The sequence below is a fragment of the Pygocentrus nattereri genome, chromosome 24, assembly GCF_015220715.1.
Source record: "Pygocentrus nattereri isolate fPygNat1 chromosome 24, fPygNat1.pri, whole genome shotgun sequence".
Lineage (NCBI taxonomy): Eukaryota > Metazoa > Chordata > Actinopteri > Characiformes > Serrasalmidae > Pygocentrus > Pygocentrus nattereri.
This window is the reverse complement of record NC_051234.1, coordinates 6,728,955-6,751,975: the sequence shown is the minus strand read 5'-3', so window position 1 is coordinate 6,751,975 and position 23,021 is coordinate 6,728,955. Positions and strand designations below refer to the sequence as shown.

The 23,021-nt window shown below is 39.6% G+C and overlaps 1 protein-coding gene across 1 annotated transcript in view; it reads left to right on the top strand.

Annotated features, from left to right (window-relative positions):
• adam22 (ADAM metallopeptidase domain 22) overlaps nucleotides 1–23,021 on the top strand; it is a 143,954-nt gene that overhangs the window by 39,985 nt on the left and 80,948 nt on the right. The window contains exons 4-5 of the mRNA XM_017719809.2: nucleotides 6,339–6,405; nucleotides 18,250–18,332. Coding sequence (XP_017575298.1) covers nucleotides 6,339–6,405; nucleotides 18,250–18,332 — 150 coding nt within the window. The remainder of the gene's footprint in view (nucleotides 1–6,338; nucleotides 6,406–18,249; nucleotides 18,333–23,021) is intronic.

Sequence of the window (23,021 nt, the reverse complement as noted above, 5' to 3'; positions counted from 1 at the left end):
GTGTATGTGTGTGTGTGTGTGTGTGTGTGTGTGTGTGTGTTTTGTGAGTATGTGTGTGTTTCTCCTCTCCGCTCTGTTGCCATGCTTGGTTGCTCTGTGCTGGGGCCGTGTTGATTTATGGCTGTTGTGGTCACGTGATGGAACATGTTTGGTGGAATAGCATTTATATGCTAATGAATTCTCATGCTAGCATGACTGTCATACATACAGACACACACTCCTGCATACAGAAATGCCTGCAAGTGCACATTTATTCAGGTTGTTTTATTGTTTGCATCACAGCTTTATTGTTTTTATGTTACTCCTGTGTTTATTTCTGTATTTATTGTAATGTTGACCTCACCCATATTGCATAACTCTGCTAAAAGACGGAGTGAGCACAGACCTTTTCCTCAGTAGTCTCAACCTCAGATGCCACGCCCACTGAGGTACAGGGGCCATCTGATATTGTTTTCTAAATGATCACAACTATCAGAATACAGTTACTCTCTAATTGGCTATCGGCTCCGCCAAGGAGAACAGCTGCCTGCCGTGCACACCTTCACAACACTAACCGTGTCTGAGCAACAGTCCAGTTTTAATGTTAGTTAAAATTATTTGGTGTTATCAAGGTTGCCTGGTCCGTTGAGTCCTGTTTTGTTTTATCCATGTTGATGTCTGGGTTTGCATGTGAAGTTTACCTGGGGAAGTGATGGCACCAGAATGCACTGTGGGAAGAAGACAGGCTTGTGGAGGGAGTTTGATGCTCTGGGCTGTGTTTTGCTGGGAAGTCCTGGGCCCAGACGTTCATGTAGACATCAATTTGACATGTGCAACCTGTCTAGACATCATTGTGAACCAGGTACACCCCTTCATGGTAATGTTCCTCCCCAATAACAGTGGTCTTTTTCAGCAAGATATCGTGCTCTGCCACACTGCACACACTTGTTTGATAATGGTTTGAGAAACATGGCGAAAAGTTCAAGGTGCAACCAAATTACTCAGATCTCATTTTAATCCACCTTGCAACTTACAGGACCTTCACAAAGTTGGAGCTGTTTTTGGAAGTTCATACTGCTGAAACCAGTGTCGATGCTCATAATGTGAACATTTATAAAATGCAGGAATAGGGATGTATCATACATATCAGTCAAATGGCATTTCTTGGTGAAGTAGGTAGTTCTTGGCAATAAAACCCTCCCAACTTCCTATGTGGTCTCTGGGGCTGTCCCGAATACAATTTATTGGGCTCCATAGCTTTGCATGGCTTACCAGGCCCACTAGCCTCTCTTAACAGTGGGATAGGTGGTTATACCATAATGCACGCACAGGGTAGCCAACGTTTTGGCCACGATGGACGTACATTGCGGCCCTTGTAAGGGTCCAGTTCAGCAGGGCATGTCTGCAGCCGTCCCCGGGAATACATGCATTAGCATGACGTTCCCTGCTGTGAGTGAGCAGGATGCCTGGAACATTGGCTGAGATGATATATACACTATATTGCCAAAAGTATTCCCTCATCTGCGTTCACAATTGAGTGACATCCCATTCTTAATCCGTAGGGTTCAATATGATGTCGGCCCACCCTTTGAAGCTACATTCATACAAGGACTTTTAAGTTGAAGAGCCTGAATAAAACTGAATACGTCCCCAACAAACAAATATCCGAATAGTTGAATATTCAGCCCTGGTGGTCTCAGCCTCAGACAGTCCCCCCAACAACAGATGTACATGGAATGGCTGATCCTTTGCTTGTAAAACAAGCCACAACTGTCAGGATTTTGGGAGTTACGTTCTAAGTGGCTTAATCCGCGTCTGTGTATGTGCCCTGTTTGTCAGTCCCGTGTGGAAAATTTGTGCAAGCAGTTCTTAATCTTACGACTTCATCAGCAACTACTATGAATTATTCAGTAAAATAATGTACGTTAAGAGTGAGGAATTGGAGTGTGGGCCCAAATACAGACCCAGAAGTTTAAGGGGATAAATCAGCTGTAGAGAATAGCTCAGGATATCCACCCTGTACACCTGCAGTGATTGGCCCCAGACAGCTGAGAGGAGGAGATTTATGGACGCTATAACCAATAAAGTCTGGCCCAGCCTGACTTTTATGGATGTTGTTGTCTTTAGAGCTTTTTCATTATAAATATCAAGACATGCATGTGACGGTGTGAGATAGTGATGGATTGAGATGTAGCACTGGAACGTGTGTTGGTGTATTTCATTGTCATCAGAGCTGTGTATGAAATACATCCTGCCCCTGGAATAAACAAGCTCTTAGAGTAAAATACAGCTCTCTGTCTACTGTGAACTGTACTTACAAACAAGTGTGTGTGTGTGTGTGTGTCTGTGCTTCCCTTATACATTAGAAAAAATACAAAAAAAGTAAATGACTAAATTTCCGTTTTTATTTTTTTTTGTGAGTGAGGTTATGGTTAGGGTTCAATTTTGAACAATTTTGTTAGTGTTGGCCGGTATAATGGTAATTGGGTATTTTGCTGTATTTAAAATGATAATAGTACAACCCCATTTCCAAAAAAGTTGACAAAACATGTATATATCATTCAGCATTAATGGTCGTCGGTCACCCATGCATGTGCATAATTGCATGCCTATAACATAATGAATACTGGCTTTTGAGCTGTGCACTGATAACAAGCTGAGTTTAGCCCAGCGAACACAGTGTATATGATTTCCAAAAACAGTTTCAAATGTTGATTTGTCGGACCAGAAGACACTGGACCACTCCAGTCCATTTTAAATGAGCTCAGGCCCAGAGAAGGTGGCAGCGTTTCTTGATCCTGTTTATGTACCGTTCTTCTTTTCGTTTTAGAGTTTTAACTTGCATTTGTGAATGCAGCAATGAACTGTTTTCACAAACTGGTTTTCCGAAGTCTTGTCAAGACCAAGACTTTATAGTAGTGAAGTTTGAGTCAAAACCAAGACTTTGTAGTAGTCGTGTCTGAGTCAAGACTAAGACTTTGTGGTAGTTGAGTTTGAGTCAAGACCAAGACTTTGTAGTAGTCGAGTTTGAGTAAAAACCAAGACTCTGTAGTAGTCAAGTCTAGGTCAAGACCAAAACTTTGAAGTAGTCGAGTCTAAGTCAAAACCAAGACTTTGTAGTAGTTGAGTCTGAGTCAAGACCAAGACTTTGCAGTAGTCAAGTCTAAGTCAAGACCAAGCCTTTGTAGTAGGCAAGTCTGAGTCAAGATAAAGACTTTCTAGTAGTCGGGTCTGTATCAGAGCCAAGATTTTGTAGTAGTCGAGTCCGAGTTTAGAGCAAGACTTTGTGATAGTTGAGTCTGAGTCAAGGCCAAGACTTTGTAGTAGTTGTGTCTGAGTCTAGAGCAAGACTTTGTGATAGTTGAGTGTGAGTCAAGGCCAAGACTTTGTAGTAGTCTAGTCCGAGTTTAGAGCAAGACTTTGTGATAGTTGAGTCTGAGTCTAGAGCAAGACTTTGTGATAGTTGAGTCTGAGTCAAGGCCAAGACTTTGTAGTAGTTGTGTCTGAGTCTAGAGCAAGACTTTGTGATAGTTGAGTGTGAGTCAAGGCCAAGACTTTGTAGTAGTCGAGTCCGAGTTTAGAGCAAGACTTTGTGATAGTTGAGTCTGAGTCTAGGGCAAGACTTTGTGATAGTTGAGTCTGAGTCAAGGCCAAGACATTGTAATAGTTGTGTCTGAGTCTAGAGCAAGACTTTGTGATAGTTGAGTCTGAGTCAAGGCTAGACTCTGAAATCTGATGTAAGATTATATATATATATATATATATATGGGTTTCTTGAAGTTCAGTAATGATACCCCAGACAGAGGCACTGCGCAAACCTAAGTGATGTTGATACCCAGCCGAGTCTCGAGTACAACACGCTACCTCGTACTTAAGGGACTGGAAAAGAAAGCGTTACCTGGAAATGAGTTCTGTGGGTTTGCTGAGCCACAGAGGATTACAGGGGGAGGAGTTTGTGCTGATGGGCTTTTACCTTTCAGTGTGGAACACCTGGCCTAGATTTTGTGTGTGTGTGTGTGTGTGTGTGCGTGTGTGTGTGTGTGTGTGTGTGTGTGTGTGCTGACGCATGCATTCATGCATGTGCTGTAATGTACTGCTATTGTACTGAATGTACATGCGTGTGCAGGTCTGTGTGCAGATGTGTCTATTTGTGTTAGGTATGTGTATCTTACAGTAACAGACTGTCCCAGATTGTGGCTGAATCAACTTCTTCTGGAGCTCTGCGTTGCTTTTGGTCTGGCACACAAGCTAACATGTCCTTCACTGCAACCTGCTTTCGGTTCTGCTTTTCCACTCAGCTGCAGCAGCAGCCAGTAACGGTTACTGAGTTACTCGTCCACATTTCAGCAAGTTATTGTAAGCCAGTAGTTAACCGGCAATGGTTTTGATCAGGCAACCTATATTTTTAGCAAAGCTGCTTTGCAACAATGGCTGCTGTAAAAAGCGCTGTATAAATAAACTTTGACTTGACTTGACTTTGGGAGGAACTTTTGTTGGGAGGAAAATCTGCTGTAACTGATTGATTTTAAGATGGGAAGGATGAAGAGTTAAAGTGGCTCTAGGGCACAATAAAGTAAAGACTGGACAAATTAAATACTGATAGATTTTGTATTATACTTAGTGTTGGAGGCTTTTGTGTAATTCTATGTTAAATAACACATTACATATACTGTATTCAGGTTAATGAAACATAAAAGTTTCAAAATGATGGTTTTAAGAATCTTATGTAAAGGCCACAATGTGCATTTACAGTAAAAGGCAGTATTTCTAAGAAATTAAATCACAGTTAAATGTAATTTTACAGATTTTTACCAAGTTTTGTTTTGAGGAAACAATTTGCAGTTGGTTGAGGTTTTTTTCTACAATCCTGCTGCCAGACGTTTCACTTTTTGGCTTTACCAATTTTTCAAAACTTCTGCAGTGCTCTTAATGGCTGTTTTGACTAGAAATTGAATAAAAGAATGGGTGGTTTCTGACTTTTTTCATAGTACAACATATTGCTTCCTAAAAGTTTGAAAACCATTGGCTCCTTTTGTTCAAAGAGCAGACTAACACGTTTTCAAAACTTAGCTTTGTTATTGTGTGAGCATAATTTACACATGCGCATAAGATTTGTGACCTGTGTTGGAGCTATGGTTTAGCTACAGTGGAGTCCTAAAGTCTGATATTCTTTCATTTAAGCCTTAAAATAAATTTAAAATTAAAATAAAAAAAATTTCCCAGTCATCACTCATACGTAAGCAAATTTTGTCTTCTTATCAGAGCTTTTGCACAAACTTCTTGAGTCCATGTCAGCCTGAATGTGCTGTCATTACAGCAAAAGGGGGACATACTGTAGCTAATACTGGCAAATTCTGAAAGTCTTGAAAACACTGATTCTAGTTTGGAAACTGTTATGCTGAGATCATTCATAAGAAAAAAACAGAAACATTGTTACAAGTGTTTTCATACTTTCTGTCTCATGTTTCTTACGTTGTTAGAAATGTAAAACAGCTATCGGGAACAAAACTCATATCTCCATATTTTCATTTTTTGACATATTGCAAAAAATTCATCATGAATGGACCAAAAGAAATGCCCCAAAATGACTTGGAAAAAACTCTGGTTCCATTGACTTACATTAAAAGTATAGCATGTTTTTTCCTTCTCGGGTGTAGTTAACATTTCAGAGACACAAACTTTTGTTCCGACAACTGTGATATGTTATTTATAGCTATAAGTAGCCACTAGCTTACACAGATATAGCCTATTCAGGGGGTGAAAGCGGTAACTTTAGGAGCTCTGTCTGGCTGACGGTGCTGGAAATGACTTCACATGAGTAAATTCATTGACAACAATGAGTAAATTCACAGTTGCATTTGTTTTGGCAACTTACAATTTTTTCTGGCAACTTTCTTTTAATTGCAACTGTCCTTGCAAAAGCCTCTCTGATATGCTAGATCAGGAAAGTTCTAATGCTTTTATTTCTCTTCACATAAAGCGTAAAGCACTTTGATTTGCCGCTGTGTATGAAAGGTGCTATACGAATAAACTTGCCTTGCCTATAATTTCATCTCACATATTTCATCAGTCCTTTTTTAACATTCCTGCAAAGCACCTGAGGTTTAAAAAACAGTGTTGTAGGCTATTCCTGGCGTGTGAAACATGGTTTTAAGATTCAGCAGAAGCCTTTGCGCTCTCCTAATTGGCTGAGTTTAAACTTAGGCATGTAGAAAATGCTGTGGATTAGAGAGAAAGATATTTGATCAATATTAAATGATCTAATTTGGGCACCCTGCTGCCTGTCGATGGGAACTCGAGAAGGAAGTCTTGCATAAAAATGTGCAATTTGACTAATTGTGTTTTTCTTTTTCCTGCAGTGATCTGCTGTCTTCAAAGTACGTGGAGAGGCACATATCAGAGGAGGGGAAATCATACATCTCCAAAGTAAGTTTCCAAACTGCTAATGTTGTCTAAATAAAGGTCAAAGAGGCTAGAGGTACACTAATGCTAGCTTGGCTGTATTTATTAGTCTGTAGGTCAGTATCGAGGCTGGGAGTCAGGATTGGTTGTATGATGTATTTGTATAATGCATCCTGGGTAGTATAGTGGGAGAACACTGATGACCAAAACCATGAGCCTGAACATGAACCACTGAGCCTGAGAGTTGCAATGTTACACAACAGAATATTACATAATATCTCAAATAACATACTAAACATATCGTCTGAGGAAAACCTCATATCTCCATTTTTGACGTTTTCCACTTTTTGACATAATTTGAAAATACCTCTTACCCTTTACATTGTGTGTGAATTTCATGATGAATGGACTAAAAGAAATGACCCAAAATGACTTGGGGAAAAAGTCTGGTTCCATTGACTTACATTAAAAGTAAAGTAGGTTTTTTACTCCTCCTGTAAAGTTACTATTTTGGAGATACGTGTTCCTTTTTTCTGAAAACAGCAATATCTACTTTTGGGTTATAATGTCTTTTTACGAGTGAAATAACAACATGGACCATTAAGTTCAGTGTGGAGTGTTTTTCTCTAAGGCAAACAAATGGGCAGTGTGACCTGGAACTGGATGGTCCTTTCAATGGTCAGTACAAGTGAAGGACGAGATGGCAATATGAAATTGTTTCTCTACAATCAGCCATTTCACATCACACCGCTTGGAACGACTTTGAATGATTGAATTATTCAGTGAAATTCCTCTTTAAAAAGACTCCCGTAGCTGTGTAAGGTCAGGCGGGGCAGCCTCAGCTTCGGGGTAAGACCACATTTGCACAGGACTTGCAGAGCTCTGCTTTGCAATAATCTGTAATCCTGCTAAATGAAGCCAAATAGCCCCGTCTGAATCACTACTCAACACAAATCATGCTGCTGATCTGAAAATACAAAATCGCAGTGTCAGTTCATACCCGGTCATGGGAAATGGTCAACAAGGCGGGTCATCTACCCCTAATTATGACTTTACTTATGAACTGTATTCCCTCAGAGATTAAAGTGTGACAGCTTGTTGGCTCTCTGTTGGTATCCGAGCATTCAGCACAGTTCATGGTGCTTCCCACACGTTCATACGCTCGTATGCCGACACATTCAGACTCGTATCCAATTCGATTATGAGATAATTGCCAGATTAATAGATTAATATCTGTGTTAAAGTGGTCAGACGGGTGATAATCTGGGCTCATGTATAATCTGCCTGTATTTCAGAGATTAGCACAGTGGCACAGTGACCCAACAGCTTCTACTTTCTTAGCTTTTCACACATTTGGAGTCAATATGTTCAAAGAGATAAAACCAGTATAGATCCTAAAGAAATGTTTAAATTAATGATGTACACCTTCACAAGTTTATGTAATATGACTAATTAGTAGGAAACTGTAAACAAACAAAATGATAAATAAATCCATTTAGATGTGTTCACAGTGGTGAACAGAGCTGTAGTTGATTCTGACCGCATGAAGTTGAGATACAGTAAATGTCCATAATGTCTTGTTTTTCCAAGGTGACAGTCACAGGCAGATTACGTCCTCATGTAACTTGTTGTTGTTTTCAAAATGCCTCAAGTACTGATTAAAACATCTAAAGCTAACGTTTATTGTCTATTTTAGAATATTTAAACCTGCCTTGTACGCTATTGTTTTGTATGTTTATATGTTTTATATGTAACATTGGTTGGCGTAGTGTAGTGGGTAACAACACCTGTGCCTTCTGGGCTGTAGACCTGGGTTAAATCCCCCACCTGGGTAAGTCCTTGGGCAAGACTCCTAACACTACCTTCACTTACCTTTGTAAAAATAATCAAATTGTAAGTCACTCTGGATACAAGCATCTGCCAAATGCCATAAATATAATATGGAATAAAAATGATGAATACTTTAGGGTTTCAAATCTTTCGTGGAGTAGGGTGTTTGTGCAGCAACTTGCAGCTTTACCAAGAGGATTAGCTCTTTTAATTGAATGTATAGTGCTGGAAGTTTTAGTCAGTCAGTTAGTAGCCCAGTTATCTTTCGCCAGTCAGAGTGTATTGTTGTATAATGTATTGTTTGCAAGTCAGACACTAGCACACTCTGGAGCTGTGTCTGTTTGTTTGTTTGTTTGTTTATTTATTTATGTAATCATTACCTTTTGTGAGCTGAAGCGCCACCCTGGCGATACGTATTGCGTATTGTCTTTGAGTATCATGATGTTAGTTTTGTTGTTTTTCCCACTCATTGTCAGCAGTAACCCTCTAGTGCATGTGTTATGAGGGCAAAAAAATGTTTGAATCACTTTTGTTGTATAAAATGAAACTGATTATAAAATATCAAAACATTTTTAAAAATAAATTTGTGTGCAGGGGTCATTTTGGAGTATGTTGCCTTGAGGCGACATTGTGCGACAATGGGAAGAAATGATACAGAGCAGAGTTTCCTGAAGTGGTGAGACCTGGCTGGTCAAATCCATTCCACTATTGCACATTGTTCCCTTTAGGCAACAAACATATTTAACAAAAATTTATACAGAATTTAAAAAAAGAGTACCCACTAAGAGACAGTATGACCAGGAACATGCTTTTTGATGACATACTCAAACTCTTTATTGTTAACCATATCATTGTCTTTAAATATGGATAATGTTATTGCAAAGTGAGGAAAATGGATTTGTTGCCCTGAGGTAACATTGTGCAATAGAGGGTTAAGCTAATGTGTACTTTGTTCATAAGTGGCTGAGGGGCCAGTTTGATTACTTATATCACAGGTAAAGTATATGACTAACAGATGGAGCATGTGTATTTGTCCTGGGATGGAGAGGATGCTTATATATCCCAGAACAGAAGGTGCTGATTGATAGTTTTATGGCAGGCTGTTCCTGTTTTAACATCCAATTCACACAAACACACACACACACACACACAAACACTGGGGACTGGGTCACAGTGTCCTACTTACACACTCAACGTTTGACACCTTGATTGTCTCCTGTGTAGGAATGTGTGTGTGTGTGTGTGTGTGTGTGTGTGTGTGTGTGTGTGTGTGTGTGTGTGTGTGTGTGTGTGTGTGTGTGTGATCATTTCTAAGCATAAAGGGTCAGAATTTACGCATCTAGAGCTGATCAAATCAAATTTATCCAATTCTCCCCTGACCCCACATCTGGCCAGATAGACAAGTTGTGTTTGGTGTCTGAAGTTTGCTTCTTTAGTTTTGCACTAGACTTATTAGAGCTTATTAGAGCTAACTTATTTTTCATTTAGAAAATCACAAAATAATTAAAGGCCGTTTGACCAGGGCTGTTCAGACTGTTCAAGCCATTTTAGCTTTTAATCCTTTTTTTCTTGACATCAAGAATTACACATGAAAATTAAATTTCCACTAGTAAAAAAATTCTTACTAGTCAAACTGAGCGTTTTGGAATATCTGACTCTCTGCCTGGACTTTTGGATTTTTGCCTTTTGCCCCTTTGTTTTGGATGTTTGGTTTTCGAACAGACTTACTGGTTTTGACCTGTTTTCTATGCCTTTTGACCACGAGTTTTGGATTGCCCCTTCTACTATTAAACCTGCACACGAATCCTTCTTCAGTTTCTGAGTCTGTTGTGTCACAATTTGTTACTAGTAAAAATACAAACTATGAATTTATACTTGTGAAAATTTAATTTACTAGTAATAACAAACTTCACATGTAAAAGTTGTACTTTTACTTGTATAAAACACAATGTTATTAGTTCTAACTGAATTATTACCTGTAAAACATTTAATTCTTGATATCAATATTAGAATTTTCACTAGTAAAAATTAAATTCTTATGAGTAAAATTTTTTACCGCATTAAAATGAATGTGGGGACATTCAGAAAATTTTTAACTAGTAAGAATTAAATTTGCTCGAAGGGAACCACAGACCACTGATTTTAGAAGGTCCAGAGATCGATTTTCTGGACCGTTCCTGGGTTTGAAAACATATTACACACTTGAAAAAATGTACTGGACTCATCCTGGGTCTAGAAAAAAGTGCTAGTGTAAAAACAGCCTTAGTTTGAACTTGAGGACAGCTGGTGCAACCGGCCTACATTTGAACTTACGTACGGCTTGGGCAACCTTCCCCTTCCTGTTGACTTCTACTGTCATTGTGTTCTGAGTTAGTAGTTCTTTTCTATGTTTTAGGAAATGCTGAAATTATTATCTGTGCTAGTTGACTGTATACTAGATACATATGGCCAATGGAGATTAGGTTGAAAAGCATGGGAGTATTCCTTTAAAAAAGAGAGAGAGACAGCAAGAGAGAGAAGAGAGAGATGCTCTAAAAGTAACTGAATTCTAGAGCAGAAGTGCAGTTATATTTAGCTCTCCTCCCTCCTCCCTCTCTCTCAGTCTCGCGCTCTCTCTGTCTCTCTCGCGCGTTTTCTCTTCTACTGTTTACATGTTATCCAGGGTTCTCACTTCCTGCCTTCATATAGGCTAATTTGCAGACTCTGTACGGTGTAATCTATTCAGTTTACTTGACTCAGATGTGAACATCATTTCCACAGTAATAAAATACACTCACTCATGCTCACTCATGCAATCATCCAGTCAGCCAATCATGTGGCAGCAGGCAATTTTTCTCTGCAACTTCCAGGCATTTTTTGAACTCTAGTTTTGGAAACAGCTGTTTTTGTCATTCTTTTAACTTTCCTTTTCCTGATGCAAGTGGATTATCTTATATCTTATCATCTGAAAAATGATTAACTTGGCTGTTTTGATTGGAATTGATATAAATGATGGGGATTTTTGCACAGTACTGTCCTCATGAAGATCATCCATGGTAATTGCTTAAAACAAAAGTGATGCTGGTTTTTGTGCTGGTGCTGTATGTGCTGGTGTGAGTGTGTCTGTAATGGCCGGTCTGTATCTCTGCGCTTCCGAGCGATACGCTGATGCGTGCTGGGTCATTAGTCGGGTGGAAAGGCTGGCCCAAAGCCAAATACTCTCTGTTCAGGAACAAGAGAATGATAGAGAAAGAAGAAAGTAGGAGTGTGGGAGTCTGACCGCACTCAAGGAGATAAGGACTCTTGAGGATAGAAAGTCTTGCATTTGGTTTGGAAAAACCAAACAGAAAGGCCAGGGGGAAAAAAAGAAGAGAACAGGGCTGCACAATACAATATATTGTTTGTTAATTGTTATCACGATGCTGATATTTCGCGATACTGATATTGTAGAGTGTTACGGTGTGCAATATGCAATATAGTTTTTGCTAGTGTGATAATAAGTAGTTTAAATGTTGGAGTCTTTTTCTGTTTTGCAGTATTTATAATGAATACCAATGTGTAATTTTGTCCATATCAGGAGAAATAGTGGAGAAATGTGAGGCCAGACATCATTTCATATCAAGAACATCTTAGGACCAGCACGAGAAACGTTAGGCCACATGTGAGTGGGAATGCAGACTTACTAGGTTTTAAAATCTAGAAACTAGTCCAATGGCTATTGAAGAAGGGCAATGGTGCGTTTGTTGTCGTATGATGGATTGTAAGCCTGTCGTTAGCTCATGTATGTAATGTAAGTTAGCCTGACTGAAAAATCCTCTAATTATATGTTGCAGCTGCATGCTTCTGGTGCTACACTCAAACCCTTGGACTCCATGTGTGCTCAGTGATCACTGGTAAACACCAGTGCATGCTTTATTATAAAGATGAATGCCCCTCGCTACACATGAGGTGTGATGGTCATATGATTTTATTTACTTCCTTCAGTGCTTGGCACCATGCAGCACATTCATGTTGACTTTTAATAATGGTATTTACCTAACTTGCTCTTGGATTATGTTGCATTTTTTTCCTAAACTTGGAAAATGTAGCTTTATTGACTGTGTGGGATAATTAAGAGAATAATCCGAAGCTCACCTTTAAAGGTTAAATAAAATTTTATTTTACTTCTGTTTGTGCTTGTCTTTGTTGACTGATTTGGTTAGTTTTTTTTTTTCCTCTCTTCACAAACCCAGTTCCAGAAATGTGGGGGTAGCAGGTAAAATGCAGTTGTACCAACTTTATTGTATCTTGTAAATATAAGTTCATTCTGAAACCCCTGCAATACATTCCAAAAAGGTTTGGGTGCAAACAAAATGCTTGAGTACAAAAGGTGCATCCAGAAAGCAGGGAAGGGGCAAGACTCACCACAACAAATATGCCCCAGCAAAGAATCCATCAGTTCAAAAATAACGTTCCTCATCAAGCAATTGCAAGGATTTTAAGTACTTCATCCTCTACAGTGCATAATATCATCACAAGATTCAGGAAATCTGGAGAAATCTCTATGGATGTCACCACATGTGCTCAAAAGTACTTTGACAAATCATTGTCAATAAACACTGTCGATCATTGTGTCCACAAATGCAACATAAGACTTTACTATGCACAGCAGAAATGTCAAAAACAGCACATATGTCAAAAATGTCCAGAAACACTGCTGACTTCTTTGGTCCTGAGCTAAAATGGGCTGATGCACAGTGGAAATGTGTACTGTGCTCAACATTTTGGATTGTTTATGGAAATAATCAACGCTGCGTTCTTTGGGCCAAAGTAGAAAATTACCATCCAGACTGTTACCAGCATAAAGTTCAAAAGCCAGAGTATGTCGTAATATTAGGTGCATTAGTGGAAAACTTGCATATCTGTGAAGCACATTAATGCTGAACATAACATATGCTGCCTTCTAGATGCCGTCTTTTTCAGGGACGTCCATACTTACTTCAGTATAACAACACTAAACCATGTTCTGTAGATATTAAAACAGCATGCTGACATAATCAGAGAGTGCGGGTGCTAGACTGACCTGCCTGCAGTCTAGATCTGTTTCCCTTTGAAAACATGTGGCACATTATTAAGCTCAAAATACGACAACAAAGGCTGGGGCTGCACAGCTGTAGATTTGCTTAACAGCCCTTCAGTCCCTGAACATTATTCACATGAATGGTGAAAAACCACAGTGGTAAACGTGCAAGAATTTGGAAGTGGGATTTAGAGGGGGCGTACCCTTGTTTGGGGTGGATTTTGCCTCAGTCTAGCACCTTAAGTATAACAAGTTGTCCTCAGACATTACAAATCACATCTGGCCCCGCAAGACTGTGTAGGAGAAAGAGTAATACTGAAAGAGTGGAAAATATAAGATAGAGAGAATATATGAGAGAGAGGGGGAGAGAGAGAGAGAGAGTGGGAGCATTAAACGAAATGGATATGCCAGGAAAACACTGCAGGATGTCCTTAGGGAGGAAGGAGAGAGACCACCCTCCTCCCGGTCTTAATGGCAGCCAAGCACTTATGCTGAGATGCATTTTTGGAAATCATACACACATACACACATACATCGATGTGTGCATACGGTCAGCATATTGAGCATTTATACTGGGTCGGCCTCTGGAGTCCATCGACAGAATGAAGATAACTGTGTGCACGTGATAAACCTACACACTCACCACAGCCCTGCAGGAAGCGGCCTGCTGACCTGCATCATGACTCACTTTGACCGACCAGTTACAGCGGTCATTGCGTGGTCACTGAAAGTGATATGTCAAAGCGACAATCTGGGGAAACTTACACAATTTTCTCCTTTGCCCAAATGTAGTGAAGGAGCTAAGACACGTTTGGTGTCTGAAGTTTCTTTCTTTAGTTTTGCAGTGGAGCTATGAGGCTAATTTAGTTGACAAGTAACTGAAGTGTACAGAGATCCATATTAAGAAGGGCTACTTCCCATTAGACCGGAAATCTGACTCCAAAACACTAGAGCAGGGATGTCCAATGTTAAAAGGGCCGGAGTGGCTCCAGGTTTGTATTCCATTACAGCACGAGCACGGCTCATATGACTTCTCAACAGGCACACATCATCCAAAGGGTTTTATGAGTGTGTGCCCAGGGGCCCGAGCCAATAGGGGGCCCCCATGCGCAAAGAGAAAAACGAAACAGCTGTGTTGACTTGTGGTGGGAACTTTAATATCAGAAGAGCACAAAAAACAAATCAGTCGTTGCAGTATGGCTAGTATTAATCCTGATCCCATTTTTTTAAATGACCGCTTCATTTTGTCCACCGATCACTAGGCGATGTGCATGTGTGTGTCTTTATTGAATAGGAAATTAATTTCATTTTGGAAAGTAGAAGAATTACTGCTACTGGGTCCTAATTGTTTGGTGACATGCTCAGCTCATTGGTTTTATGTAGCGCTATTGTTAGAAAAAAACTTTGTATCTCCAAAATGGTAACTTTACAGGAGAAGGAAAAAACATACTTAATTTTTAATGTAAGTCAATGGAACCAGACTTTTTTTCAAGCTATTTTGGGCTATTTCTTTTGGTCCATTCATGATGAAACTTAGATATAATGTAAAGTCCAACGAGCACTTTCAAATTATGCCAAAAACAGAAAAATGATAAATATAGAGATATAGGGTTTTCCTCCAACAGCAGCAATATACCAAGTTGCAGTACTCTCACTGAGGATGAGAAATATGACTGCAACGTTTCAATATTTTATGCTGTTCTTGGTTGAGAAATCAAGTCTGAATGAAAAGGATTGAGCTTTTAAATATTACAGTTTTGTACAAAAGTTCACTAGAAACCCATTCATTCATTCACCCTCTACTGTCTGACCAGCTGAGAAGAATCACTTTCAGAGGCTTTATTCACCAAGTATCTCGATGCAAATGTTTTTTCCTTCTTCTGTAAAGTTACCATTTGGGAGAAATGAGGTATTATTCCGACAACAGCGATACAGTAAAACCTTTTCTGTCTATTTTACTGTATCGCTGTTGTCGGAATAATAACTCATTTCTCCCAAATGGTAACTTTACAGAAGAAGGAAAAAACATACTTTACCTTTGGAGTCAGTGGAACCAGACGTTTTTCCAAGCAATTTAAGGCATCTTTGATAATAAAGTTTCTTTTGGTCCATTCATCATGAAATTTACACACAATGTAAAGAGACATTTTCAACAGACATTTTCAAATAATGTCAAAAATGGAGATGCAAGGTTTTGCAGCAATATATATAATAAAACATTAAATAGACAGTAACAGAAAGTAACAGAAAGCATGTGCTTAGTACTGAAGTACATATATACACGATGCACAGCTGAAAGAACTGAGCAGCAGTTATAAATATATGAATGTAAACATATTTAGAAAATATGTATATTGCAAAAAGTTAAAGTGTGAAGGGTCCTTGTTTAGGAGGATTAAGGCCAGGGCAAAGAAGTGTCTTTAGGGTTCTCCCTCTGGGTCCCCGCTGAGGTTGAAACCGCTAAATGAAAGAATGACCAGTTTGTGAGGGGTCAGCGCTGACTTTCCCTGCCCTCTTCCTCGTCGTAGATGAGTTAAGAAGTAACGAGTAAACACTTTACTATGTGGCACTTCTGTTCACCGGAATTTATGTGGTGCATTCTGTCTGATATACAGAGGCTGAAGGCAGGAGGCCTGGCTGTTGCCCACTGTGTGTGTGTGTGTGTGTGTGTGTGTGTGTTACCAGAGTCACGGATTGGTATGCAGATACACACTCTAGTGAGCAGTGGATGTGTGTAGTGATGAATTGTCCACCATTTGGTTTCTTAATGACATGGCTAGGGTGTGTGTGTGTGTGTGTGTGTGTGTGTGTGTGGGTTTGTTCTTGTATTGCTATACTTGTGTGGACCCCACGTATTCACTATGATAGGTCTATATGAAATTTTTGCTCAACTGAGGACATTTTGCTGGTCCTCCCTTGAGCATGTGTTATTTTCACCACAATTACTTTTTTTTGTAGTATTATTTTTTTTTGTAGGTGTAGTATTATTTGGCTACAATAACACAAAAATGAATAGAGGTCTATGGATGTCCTCATATATATATATATATATATATATATATATATATATATATATATATATATAGTAAGACAAACGTGTGTGTGTGTGTGTGTGTGTGTGAGTGAGCCATACACTTTAAAACAGTTTCATCACTATTGTCATACTTATCACTGTACTTGTTGTATTTTGTATCATCGTAATTGTGCATGTTACTTTCTCATTTGAGCAGTTATGTGAAATGCCACCACAAATCATATATTTGAGAAAATGCATATTGAACTGAAATAAAAACCAGATGTCTTAACAACTAAATAAAATATCAGGTTTTCTGGTATTAAGTTTGTCCACCCGTTGCCTTCATTACAGCTTTCTTTTCTTATCAGAAGACTTGCTTTCAGTGCTCTGCAGGGGTATTTTTTCCACATGTCTAAAGTTCAGTCTTACATGTTCTGTTTTCTCATGGTCCAAGGAATCCCAAACACATTCAATAATGTTGAGGTCTGGGCTCTTGGGTGGTCAATTCATGTATCTGAGAACACCAGCAGTTTCTTTCTTTGACATTTTTTCAGTATTTTCAATAATTTTGACAGCTGTCAGACCCATTGCGATGAGTCGTCTTCTCACAGTGGAAGGATGGACACAAACACCTGTGGATGTTTTCAGTTCTGAGGCAGCTTGATTTTCTCCTCTCTCTCAAAGAGGAAAGCTATTAGTGCTGTTTATCTGATGGGGACAGTTTTGTTGGTCTACATCTAAACAGCTAAACCCCAGCAGGCAGTGTTTAATATAAACATTTGGGCATGATTGGGTGCCATCCTGCCTCAGAATACTATCTGAGTAGGCAGCGTTTATGTTGCTTCAGATACAGCCATTCTCTAATATAATGGGAGATAGTGATCCTCTGCTGTTTGCAATGGGGAAAAGCATAACAACCAGTTTGGCCAGTCAAATCAGGCCTTGTAAGTTGTAAACCAATCATATCAGACCTTGACGTCAACCTTGTACCTTCTTGTTGAAAAGCACCTGTTTCTTTGCTAGAATGTTAATTTACAGTCATATGCAAAAGTTTGGACATCTCTAGTAAGTTGATATGTTTTGATTATCTAAGGCTACGTTCACATTACCAGTGTGGCACAAATCAGATTTTTTTTAATCCAACATGAGCCACTTTCATATGTGGTCCTAGATCAGATACGTATTGGATTCGTGGCCATGCAGGTCATTTCAGGACGCTGGTTCGTTCACATTAATGATACATTTGAATCGCTTACCTAAACAAGTGTGAACCATCGAGTCAGATTTGATCAAAAAATCGCATTTGAGCAATGAGGCTTGTAATGTGAATGTAATGTTAATGTTTTAGTTTTTATCAGAAAATGCTGTCTGTAGATTGCTTTTTTACTCAGAAGATCAACAAATTATGTTGAGCATGGGTACTTAGACTTTGGCATATGACTGTACATGTCCATTTTCCACCCACAAATGCTTTTGTGCTTGATAACTGTTGCTAGGTTTACAGAATAGTGGCAGAAATCCCATTTAACATCATGTAGTTATGTTATAACTGAAGTTTGTGGGGAGGAACATGCTTGAAACCCCTCCTTCTTCCAATGTAACACTCTGTAAATTCACATCCTCACCTTCCGTTCCCGTGACCAAGGGGCTCGCACCACATCTCCTTCCGGTTTCTCAGTTCTACATCAGTCTTACTACAGCTATGATGGGGGTCTGGCCTTAAAGATACAGGCAGAAGCTGCCGAGAACTCCAGCCCAGATTCTCAAACTTCTCCCCCTCCCTCAATCAGCCTTCTCTGGCATAGTCTGAACACACAAAAAGGATATTGTTTATATGGGTACTTGTTTTGTTTATTTTTCAAATATTGCAGTACGTATTACTGAAACTGGTTTTGTTGTAATGTCATTTTTTTTCTAGTATTATTCAACTTTAGTGCATTATGGAGGCAACTCTGGCTTACGCTGGGTGTGTTTTTTTCTTCAGGGTGGGGAGCACTGTTACTACCATGGGAAGGTGCGGGATATCCCGGAATCCTTTGTGGCGCTATCCACTTGCCACGGATTGCAGTAAGTTTAGCTTTTGTGCACACACAAACATGTACATGCAGCTGTGTCTGATCCACTCGCACCAGCACAACGCACACTACTAATACACTACCACAGTCAGTGTCACTGCAGTACTGAGAATGACCCACCACCCAAATAATACCTGCTCTGTGGTAGTTCTGGGGGGTCCAGACGATTGAAGAGTGGGGTGAAAGGAGGATCACAAAGTATCAGAGAAACAAATGGACTACAGTCTGTAACTGTAGAACTACAAAGTGCACCTATGTACTAAGTGGAGCTAAGAAAATGGACAGTGAGTATTAAAACAAGGAGGTGCACTTCATGAAGTGGTCAGTCAGTGTAAACTGAACAGAAAATTACAGAGAAGCATCAACAACTAAATATAATATCATATGTTATCTGGTATTCACCACATCCAGTCTTTATTACAGCTTCCATTTAGTTTTTCAAAGAAGTCTGCAGGGATATTTTTCCAGACCTCCAAAGTTCAGTCTCAAAAGTTGTCTTTTCTGCTTCTCACCATCCAAGTAATCCAGCACATTCACTGATGTTGAGATCTGGACTCTGGACTTGTCAGTCCATTGGTCTCAGAACACCAGCAGCTTCTTTTGTTTGATTTGCAGATTTTGTTCCTTTTTGCTCGTTTCCTTTTCTCACTAATGGCTGCACATCCTTTCAGACCCATAGCGCTGAGTTCTCTTCCCACAGTGGATGGACAGGAACACCTGGAACACCTGTGGAGTTTTTCAGATCAGAAGCAAGAGTAGTTTAGTAGCCTCTGCACTGTATTTAACACCTATAAATGCAGGCACAATGAGGCAAAAGCTCTAAATAATCCAAATCGCCTATAAGGTACATCATGACAGTCACTATTCAGCACCAAATAGGGTTTAATTAGAACGGTAGTTAATGTGCATCCAAATCTTACACAGTAGCCAAGTGAGGACACACACACAGTAAGCCAGACTCATAAATAAAGGCATTCTGGAACGCAGCAGTGTCACGTTAAAGCAACCATTATCTCATTCAACAATTAGAGCTGTGTAATTACTGCATGCTTCCTATCGTCTTATATAGTTTTAGTTCCGCATTTAGCTTCCTCAAATGTGTGGGTGTGTGTTCTGTTTGTGTTGAGTGCCTAGGCCTGTCACAATTATTACATAATCACTTGATAACAATTACTTGAAACTGATCACAATTATTTAATCTGACCAGTATTATTTTCTGCAGTCGTTAGCTTTCACAGTCAGGTGTCTGCATTGCAACAAACAGAAAGCGAATGTGTGCTGTGAGTCTGTTGGGCCGAGAAAATGCGTGTAAATAAAAACGCAGAACATGCAGGCCCGAGGTGGGGCACGTGGAAAGGCTTATTCATATTTTAGAAGGGCTCACTGATTGGTGGTGCTGACGGGTCATTCTACAGAAGCATCCGTTTTTGTTTCCCTAGCATTTACAGATACATTACACTTGAAAAACATGTTAGGGTTACAGTTTATTTACATTTTGAAATAAAACAAGTTATTTGAACAATTATGCCTTCTTGAGCCTCGATTTAGCAATATTGGTTTTTAAACCAACTACCTAGAATTCCAAGCACCTCAGAAGAGCTCGTCCCCCATAGTCATGTGTAAAGGCTGAGTGCCATATTTTGAAGTATAAAACACGTTTTTATAAAAATTTTACTGCAGTAATCTACACATGACTATGGAATATGTGAATTATATGACATAAAGAAAACAAATGTCAAGTAAATATTATAAAACATAATGAAAGTTCCCCAGGAGTCATGTAAAGTGGTGCTTCTGCATAACAAACAATCTCTTATTTTGAATTAAAAATCAGACTGATGACATGACTCGATTTCCGTTTACCTGTTTTCTATGAAGAAAACCAATTTGTGAAGAAAAGCACACGGTCAGTCGGCTGCGTCTTTTCAGTTATGAGAAATTTTCTCATTTAGCTCATGATTTCGTATGAAGCTTTTAGCTGAGGTCACTGGTGTGACCGACTTTATTCTTAGGTAATTGTGAAAAAATAGAACGCAAATGGATTAAATTCCATATTTTAGTGGCAATTCCATGATTGACAACATGTGGTTTGATGCTCTGTAGCAGTGATTTTTGTAAAAATGCATTGTTCGTTTAAAATGTCACTGATGTCTCGTCTCTGGTGCTACCTAATTTATGTGTAACACCAGGGACAATCAGTGACACCAGTGACTCCTATGGACAGATGAAAAAGTGGACGTTTCTATAGAATGACCCAGATAGAAAGAGCGGAAAATCAGAGCTAGGAAAAAAACTTCTCAGATATCCTCTTAGCAGGTGTCATTTTAGCCCCAGTTAGCTGGATCCATTCCTGTGCTGTGGTGTGCGGAACGTTTAGCTTGCTAATTAAACTATCGTTAGCTTAGTCAAAACACTACAGTCTCAAGCTCCACAGAACACGCTCAGTTCTGGCTTTCTGTCACTCCAACACCAGTCGCTCGACTTTTGCTCTCTCAGACATTAGTTTTATCATGTACACTTGTTTCAGAAGAGCAGCAGTTAGTTAGAATCAAACTCGTACTGTAGTGTGTGGCGCTGTTTGGGTCTGTAGCCTGCTCGCTACGCTAACGGCAAGCTAGTCAATCAAGCTACAGACCCAAACACTATCTAACAAGTATAATTTCACCTTTATGTCCTTTCAGCTGCATTTTGTAGGCTTCACTCCCTCAGAGTTATCATTTACACTTGAGTCAGTGCTTTAGGTAGTCATATTTGAGCAAGTTCTAGGGTGAGCAGAGCTGTTATCATGCTAGCTATACCGATGCTAACCAGCTCCTCTCTAGTTAGGTAACTGGCAGATAGACAGTTTGACATTTATTGAATGATGGCTTTAAAATGCACCGTGTTCATGTTGTGGTGAGCATGTAGGTATTTTATAGCACCTTTAGTGGCAGTGGTGAATAATGTTTGTTTAATTTGAGCCCAAGCTGTGTCTGTCATCAGTTGGGAGCCACTAAGCAACGACAGCTAGGAAACAGCCAGTTTGGCCGGTTATACTTTAACAGCTGCGTACAGTTTCAAATGATCTAAGGCGGTTAATCACAAAATGGCAGTTAATTGTCAGTTAAAATTTGTGACAGGCCTATTAGAGCCATAGAGCCACAACAATGGACTTTTTTGATTTTCCAAGAAGAGGCACAGAATACTTATGGGGGGACAGGGGCTCTAATTCCTTCTCAATTGCAAGCCAGTCCCCCTCCCTCAGAGTTCTGACAGGTCAGAGTCCTCTGATGCCATTAAAAATTGTAGTTCATTTAATTCTCTTTTAACACAGGTTCGACCTGTATTGAGTTCTTGCATCATTGTGCTTTTTCCGACGTTAAACATCATTTTCTTCCTGCTGGTTATGGAAGCTACACTGATGTTGACTGGTTGTTGTCGTGCTGTTGTTGGCTGGATGGCTCGATTTTCCACATGTCCACAAATTTGCGTAATTCAGTGGTTGAGATGTAAACAGTCATTGGTTTGGTTTGAAATGGTTCATGGTAGAGACACTTAACACATCACATTTCTTTTCAGTGGTAGTGATAAGGGGGTCGATAATGGAGCCTTTCCCATCAAACCACTCTGGATGGCTTTAATCGGTGACCAGGGCCCTCAAAAATGAAATTCTGCCATTGGTGTGTTTTGTATTTGTGTTTGTGTTACGACTTCAGAATCTACTGACAGTATGTTGTTAATAAATGAAGGGACTGTAATGCAGAGTTAGAAATGGAGATACCCTCACATACACTGGCAGCCCACCGTGCTCTTTGTGTGGCGGTCCCAAACCTGGTCGTTTTCCCAGACTGCTGCTGCCTGAAGAGAACACACACACACACACACACACACACACACACACACACATACACACAAACACACACACACACACTATTGTGTGCTCCTGTGGGATAACTGAGTTCCTTTAGTCTGTATTTTTAGTGTGAGAGAGAGAGTCAGGTCAAATCCTTTCACTCTTTTTCTTTCTCACTCTGTCTATCTCTTTATTTCTGTCTCACTCTTAGTCGATCTCTCACTCTATTTCTCTCTCTCAGTCTGTCTCACTCTTTATTTCTCTCTCAGGCTGTCTCTTTTTCACTCTGTATCTCTCTGTTTCTCTCTCAGTCTATCTCTCTCTTTATTTCTCTCTCTATCTCTCACTCTATTTCCCTCTGTCTCTTTCACTGTCTTTATTTCTCTCAGTCTGTCATTCTCATTCTGCTTCTGTCTCTCTCTCAGTCTATCTCTCTCACTCTCTTTATTTCTCTCAGTCTGTCTTTTTCACTCTCTTTTTGTCTTGCTCTTATAGCCCCTCAAACTCTCTCTCTTTATTTCTCATTCAGTCTATCTCTCTCCTTCTGTCTTTTTTCTTTCTCAGTCTCTCTTTCTCTCCCTCTTGCCCTCTCTTAAAGCCTCACTGTCTCTGTTTCTCTCTCTCTCTTTCAGTCTGTCTGTCTCTCTATATCTTAGTCTGTCTTTCTCTCTTTTTCTCTCATTTTTTGTCTCACTCTGTCTAAGCTCTTTCTTTATTTTTGCCTAACTCCTTTTGCGTCACTTTTTCTTTTTCTCTCCTTCCTCCTTCGCTCACTCTCTCTCACACACACTCTCTTCTCTGTCTCTCTCTTTTTATCGTTCTTTCCTATTTTAAAATATAGTACAAATA